This window comes from Aulostomus chinensis, chromosome 14 (genome assembly GCF_037954235.1).
Source record: "Aulostomus chinensis isolate RoL2024-O1b breed Wild chromosome 14, RoL_Achi_v1.0, whole genome shotgun sequence".
Classification (NCBI taxonomy): Eukaryota; Metazoa; Chordata; class Actinopteri; order Syngnathiformes; family Aulostomidae; genus Aulostomus; species Aulostomus chinensis.
This window is the reverse complement of record NC_141333.1, coordinates 14987773-14995177: the sequence shown is the minus strand read 5'-3', so window position 1 is coordinate 14995177 and position 7405 is coordinate 14987773. Positions and strand designations below refer to the sequence as shown.

At 42.2% G+C, this 7405-nt stretch overlaps 1 protein-coding gene across 2 annotated transcripts in view; it reads left to right on the top strand.

The window, feature by feature from the left end:
- The first annotated feature begins 6598 nt into the window (after nucleotides 1-6598).
- Nucleotides 6599-7405, top strand: part of tpm4a (tropomyosin 4a) — a 23520-nt gene continuing 22713 nt past the window's right edge. The window contains exon 1 of one of the 2 annotated variants that reach the window (XM_086225530.1): nucleotides 6599-6844. In XM_086225530.1, coding sequence (XP_086081656.1) covers nucleotides 6731-6844 — 114 coding nt within the window. In that variant the 5' untranslated portion in view covers nucleotides 6599-6730. The remainder of the gene's footprint in view (nucleotides 6845-7405) is intronic. The other variant, XM_086225528.1, reaches the window with a different exon arrangement.

Here is a 7405-nt window from a genome sequence, read left to right as displayed (position 1 = left end):
TTGTCAACAGATACAACAAGAATGGTGGTATAAACCAGTCACATATTATTTTGCATCATCGTGGCATCACTTAAAAGCTAGTACATATTTTATTCCATGCTATCTCATCGCTCACACTGTATCAGACAAAGCTGTCATGTCAGGTACGCACTCACAAACCCTATACTACTGTACTCTGATACACCGAAAGGGATCAACAGGAGTTATAATCTTGGGTAATTTGCTGTAATGACTCAGCTTGTGGATGCATCTTTTGTTAACAGTCACTGTAAATTGCAGATAATTTTCCCATGTGGAAGAAATGCATGAGGTCTATTTCCCACACCCCTCCCCTCTTCATATGACGAAGACCGACAACAAGAATGTTTCCCATCTTTGTCCACAACTAATGTGCCCCTTCAGACAGAAACACTCAGACCCAATGGCAGCAGTTGCTCTTTTAATGCAAATTGCTTGTCAGAAAGTTTGATTAAAAGTGTTGTTCTGTTTAACTTTTCATAGTCAGCTCCCAGCCCTCCAGTCTGCGCTCTCTGTAGCTTTAAGTTTGACTATATCTTAGCCCTATTCCCTGGTGAAAAGACTTTTGGGGAGTTTTTTACCTTAAAAGGCCATGTGGAGTGGAGTGCTGGTTTCCTGTGGGAGGGCCTTCCTCTCTTTGACTCTGGAGCTGCAGCCCAGGCCCATCCTCATCCTCTCTCACACTCACTGCCTCAGTACACTCCCATTTACACACAACTTCCTTCTCACACACCCAGAAAAGTGGTGAAATCCAGCTACAGCCAGATGTACACTGTATGTGTGTGTGTGTGTTGATGAGAACAATCCACGCTGACCTCTTCATTTAATAGGAGGTGAACGCACGGTCATGCAGGAAAACAAGGTAATAAGAGAGAAGAAAGGAAAGACAGTACTTGAGCAAGGGAAAGAAAGGAAAAGGTGGTTAAGTATTAAAGTGTGGAGGAGGAGACAGGAAGATGAGAGCAGTGTGGAGCATTGATAATGACTGACTTTATACTGTAAAGCTCCCGGCCTCCACCCACTCATCAGTCGGCTTGTCAGTGAACCTGTCAATCAAGTCGGTCAGATAGTAAAAAGGAGACATGTTGTCCTTATAAGGGTTGCTTTGAAGACCAAGCGGCACTGATGAACTTTAAAACAGTGTGTCACCAGCTTAGCTTGAAGCAACTATCACGTAATGTAGCCAGCCTGAGTTGATCACATCCCCTCTGAGCGTTTGTGACTTCAGACCACGCCCCCTTCTTCACCACAGACCACGTTTTATCAGTCTGCTTCACGGCGAAGAAAATCTCAACTCAAGGTGTGCTTACTTGTTCTGGAAAATTTCAGAGTTGACCAAAAACAAAAATGATTTCAGCTCAAATCAACTGATATCATCATTAGAACATGATCCAGGATTCTTGTAAAGTTCAACTCGAACTGCTGGTCAAGCAGAGTTATTGACACAACAGTAAGAACAGGACTCCTAACAGTTTATGTAACCACATGAATATGAGCAGCAACATGAACTGTCACTTCCTGCTGACTTGGTGTGCAAGTACAGCAAAACATACATGATCCTATTTTGAAATTACAACCAAGACTAACCCTAATCTGCTAGGTGTATGTCATGTTTGCTAATACTGTATGTCACGTAGATGGCTCTGTAATAAATTGAACGATTTAATAAAGGAGGCGTTGCGTTTAATATCTAATTGTTAGCTAGTTAGCCCGTCTACATGTGAACAAAAGGTTTGACATCGGAATCAGAGCGTAAATGGTAAATATCGAATTTTCTGTGAATCCGAATGCTCACTGAGCACAAAGCATGCTCCACCCAATGTAAGGAGTGATGAGCGAGTCCTCGTCCTCGGAGTGTGTACCTGTCCCTTTGTGCTTGTGGAAGGTGAAACCTGATTTTGTATTTGCTTTATTTACATGAAGGAGCATTGTGGTGCAAGTATAACTTCCTGTACCCACTAGGTGGCACTAAAGAACACACTCTTACTACGGATTATTTTACGGCCTGTCATGATTTCCTGCCCGAGACCATTCTGCACGCAGAACGCCAGACATCAGAGAACCAACCCACTGCTGACGCATCATAGCTGTGGAGGAATCCGTCCTGTCAGTGTCTGTGATTTCCATGGAAGAGGAAGGACGGACATTTCATGGAGACATTAAAAGTGTAATTTTGATGTAAATCAATTCAAGTTTGTTACATAAAGCTGACTTCCTGTCACCACCAGGTGGCGCTCTGACTGTGACTTAAATTCAGCTTGTCAATCTTGTCTTGCTTGTATTCATGTCAGAACTCTTATCAAACGTTGGAAGGTTGGAAATTATCTGACCAAGTTCAACTTTGGTCCATACTTGTAGTTGTGTGTTGAAGTTTTGTGAAAGTCTAACGAACAAGCAAACACACAAATACTCTGTCATTTCTCCTGTGAAAATATGTGTTGCACACACTCTCCATCTCTTGTCTGAGCCATAAATTTCACATTCTGGACTTGAGCTGCAGTTTTCTATGCTCAGGTAGCCTGAAAATAATCTTCATTCAGCGCTCTGACTTACTGTCGCTCATTAATAGATGGGAAAGTGTTGGATATAACTGGGGCCGGTCGAGAACCTGAAAGACATGTCCTTTTGTTTCAGATTTATTGGATCTAACTTGTGCACAACAACACACTCGTTATGTCATCTGGTTCATGTCACTGGCACGCAGTATGATATTAAGAAGAGGGTGGAGTTGTGAAACCATCGTGCATGAGCCCTCCGGCAATTCGTGATGGAGGTGTGTGTTCATATTTGTGATTCCTACCTCAGTCCATCAACACTACCATTGATGACGTGATTTATTTGCTCAGAGTGGAGAGACATTGCAAGCTGCCTTCTGATTGGTTAGCAATGACACTGATGTCTGCAGAGTGAACAAGTGTGTCTAAGTGAGTACGCAGGTAGTTTAATTGGGTCATGGTGATGTCATTGCAGGTAGCACAGAAGCTTGTCATCATACAGGAAACCGCTGCTTCTGCATGTTCAGACAAAATGCTGCAGAATATTATTCACCTGTGTGTGTGTGTGTGTGTGTGTGTGTGTGTGTGTGTGTGTGTGTGTGTGTGTGTGTGTGTGTGTGTGCGTGTGTGAGTGTGTGTGTTAGTCACCAGTTGTCCAGGTGCTCTCCTGTCTAGGTGAGCCATGAGCTATGTTTCCTCCCCAAGTTCACACATGCACACATGCAAGGTGTCAGTTTCTGCTGGAGGGACAGGACAGAAGCTTTAATTGTGCAAATAACAAGGTGCCTTTGTGTTTATCTTTGGATTCAGGACACCGGTGCAGAGAGGCCTCCCTCTCTACTCCTTCCTCATCTTCCTCCGACTCGCTCTGATCTCCATCTTGAAATAAAAACACAACACTGACTTATATTGGCTGCTACACAATATCCGCAGCATTTCTGTGGCAGAGCAGTAAGAGAAAGCACACTCAGAACACCAGGAAAGGATATTGAAAACATTAAATTATACTCTTGAAATATTTGCTGAGGCTCTGTGGCACATAGCGACTTGTATGAAATGAAGGGCTTCGGCCTTTACTGTCAGTAGCTGTGCTTTGATATTTGGACAGAGCCTGAGGCGATGAAGTGACTTTGATACCTGAACTTTTCTGGACTATTTAAAACGACTTCACATCTGTGGGTCATTCCCATAGAATATTAATTAGCTAGATCAAAATGTGCTTGCAGTCTTTACACTCTCTTTCCTTACAAGTACTTCGTTCATATAAAAGTATATAAATGATTCTCCCATTTATTAAAGAAATGAAAAAAGAAACGCACCCCAGACACTCCATCACTACAATAAGAATATTAAACTGGGGGAAAATATGGCCCCATTTAAATCAGTTTAACTAAAAATACTGAGATAAATAGTGAATAATGTAATATCCTGTTTTTTCATCCAAATCAGTAAAACTATAACCCGCTGACACCAAAATGTGTGCTGCACCACCTGAAGGGTTGAACTACACAATGATTAAACCTTGTAAAACCTGCTCGAGTCACAACAATAAAAGAACATTCTGACGTCCCTGTTCTTTATATAACTACAATGTTGTTTAAGCTGCCATCATCATGAAAAGCTGCCAGACCCTAAACTACCGCGTTGTTTTGTCACCTGTCTGGCAAGAAAAATGATCCCGTGTTTTTCTTTTCATTTAGTTGGCTTTTCTGCTCCACATACTATAATCAGCGACAATTTGATTGTGGCTACTGCGCCCACACCAGCTACAAACAGCTGAAGTGCAGAAATTCAGGGTTTGTTCCAGGCACTGTATTGACTTTATACTATCATTACTTTACTTTTAAATTTCTGATCAAATCTAGCTGAGAGAAGGAGTTTCCCTGATAGCGTCTTCAGCATCTGAATGCTTTCAGGCTTACGGGTGTTCAAGGACCGATCTGATCAGATCTAACCCGACTTCTCTGGAGGGCGGCTATTTCAAAAATATCAGTTTTTGGGGAAACCTGCATAGCCAGTGGCAATATAACAGTGCCTGTTCCAAGAATCATGTTACTGGGTCTTTTGGTTCTGACATGATTGACAGAATACACAAACTGCTCTCCAGTTATAGTAATGGGATAATGCGGCGTCTTTACTGATATACCCAATAGCACATTCCTGACTACAATTATGGTTCCCGTTATGTAACAAGTAGAAGCTGCTTGAGTTAGAGCAGCGAGTATTGAGGCCTGATGTCTTGCAACAGAGAGACGGATGGAAATCATACACCTCCAGCATTTTATCGTCTTTCACACTTTCAAAACAAAGAAACTTACATGTTTTGAAAGGTGATGGAGTAACCTGCTGCCTCGCTGATTCAAATGTAAAGTGACACCAAAAGTCTCAAGAGGCAAATTAAAAAAGGGGACTTTTTTAACTTTTTGACAAAACACAGATAATTTATTTCACCGTGTTCAGCAAATTACCTTGTCCCTCAACAGGTAACATTCAGGACGTAGCAATTATGGTCTTTGTGTACTTTCCCCCTTCATAAACTACACAGTTAGCATCACCATAGCAACCTCTAACTGCAGTTGAAGCCTGCTGGCTTCTATTTGAAATAATGTTGTCGCTGAATCGCATAGCTTTATCATGTAGGATTTGGGGTAATGAGTCCTGCCTCTCATGTTTGTCTCAGTGATGGGACCATTGTGTATGATGCCACGACCGCTTTATAGGACAATATATTGAAACATAGATACGACGGTCAAACGGTGGGTCATAAAAGCAGCGTGACGTGAGTAGTTTCGTAAAAAAGTTGCCCATTGACACTTCTCTTTTTCTGTAATCTCCCAGGGAAATACTATCAGATTTCTCTTTGCATAATTGTTACTTGATTACAGTGACTTTTAGTGTACATACTGTTTTGTTGCACACTTTTCACTGCCTGCCGTACAGCGCATGGTGCCAAATTAGCGCCGTGTCTGTAATTTGCTATTTATTCTTTGTAGTAGTATGCAATTGCCCCTCAGGGACGAATGAAGCGTTAAATTGCTCATTAGGAATTTACTGCCCTTCTGAGCCTTATTTATTTTTAACTTGGCTGCACAGCAGTGAAGTGCATCTCAAAGATAGTAAAAGCCGATAAACGGAGCCCGTGTGAGTTGGTGCCCTGTGGGTGCTGGTCCTCATCTGCATACGTATATATGGATCCTCTCCCTTCAGGGCCTTCCATCTCTCTGCATCTCACTGAGGACACTGGTCTACATTGTTCACAAAATCTCAGTCTGGGTTCATTCCTCACTCACCAAACTGAAATATGAGGTGCACAGAAGAGGGCTCACATTTCAGAAGGTGTTTCATCAACTACTGATAATCCCACTTGAAATATATTTACCGCTGATGTATGCCACATAAAGATATACAACTCCCCCCCCCCCCCCCAAAAAAAAGAATCATAATCATCTCTGTGTACATTTCAATTTCCATCCCAGCTAGTTGTTTTTTTCCCCTTACAAACCACATCCCGGTCTCGGTTTCTTCTGCCTAATTTTAAGCTCCGTGACCTTCAGCTTTAATACTTGAACATCTCTTACAGAGTGATTATAACAGGGGAACTCTTTCTCTCCCCGTCTGTACCTCTCAACTCTCTCATTCTCTAAGTTCTCTCGAAGGCCTCCTGTTTGAGACCTTTTGGCAGGAGGTTAAATGTTCTTCTCTTTCTTTCTCTTTCTTTCTCTCTCTCTCTCTCTCTTTCTCCTTTTTGATCCTTGTGAAAACACAACAACCCAAATAAGGAGATCAGCTTCGGCCGAAGCGCAAGCGAGTGGAGCAGCCAGATCATTCTTGGAGAGACCTTGGATGAGTGGTTTGATAGGGTGAAGTGTGTGTGATAGCTTGGGAGTCAGGATGGAGTGGACATAGAGTGGTGAGTGGAGGGATGGAAGGATGTAGACAGAGGATAGGAAGAGGGAGGTTGGGTGAGAACATGGGAGGAGGGGATGATATGGAGGCAGGTTCTGTTAAAATCACTTCCCATATAGGGCTTAACTCTCCATCTCTGTTCACTACTCCTTCTCTCTTTCTCCCCCCTTTCTCTTTCTTTACAGCTTTGTTGGCTCCAGCCACTCTCCGGCGCTGCACGTCGGTCGGCTTCTCCAACATCTCATCTCAGACAAGACTTCTGAAGCTAAATTTTATCATCTCAAAGAAGAAAATCCAACCTAATAGCCACCATGGAAGCCATCAAGAAGAAAATGCAGATGCTGAAACTGGACAAGGAGAATGCCATCGACAGGGCCGAGCAGGCAGAGACGGACAAGAAGGCAGCCGAGGACAAATGCAAACAGGTGGGAGTAAGAGAAGACAGGGGAGGATGGAGGTGATGTCAGAGGCAGAACATGTCCAAAATGAGAGGTAAAAAAATGGCAAAGAAACAATTTGATTTTATTTATTTTCATATATATATATATATATATATATATATATATATATATATATATATATATAGTTTCTTGTAGAAGTAAAATCAAGAACCAGGGTAGCACAAGCCTGTGGTTTCCCTTAAAGGCTTTATCCAGTTCTTAAGCTAATCACAGCATTGATACCATACCAGACATACCTTCAAGTAAACCGTCTGTAAACACTTTTCACATGTATTTATAAAACATTCCCTGTCCTCATAGTTCATTTACTGTGTTGTATCACAGCCAGGGAATATTTGTGCGTGTGTTTTGGCATGTATCAGACGTCTGACGCTAAATTCAACAAAGTGTGTGACACGAGACATAAATCGCTCCAAACAAGCCAAGGCAATGTGCGGGACGGATTCTCTAAATAGAAGTTCTGTGAGTTTCAGAAATAATAAAATACACCAATAGTTACTGGAAACTTCGCCAGACACCAACAAA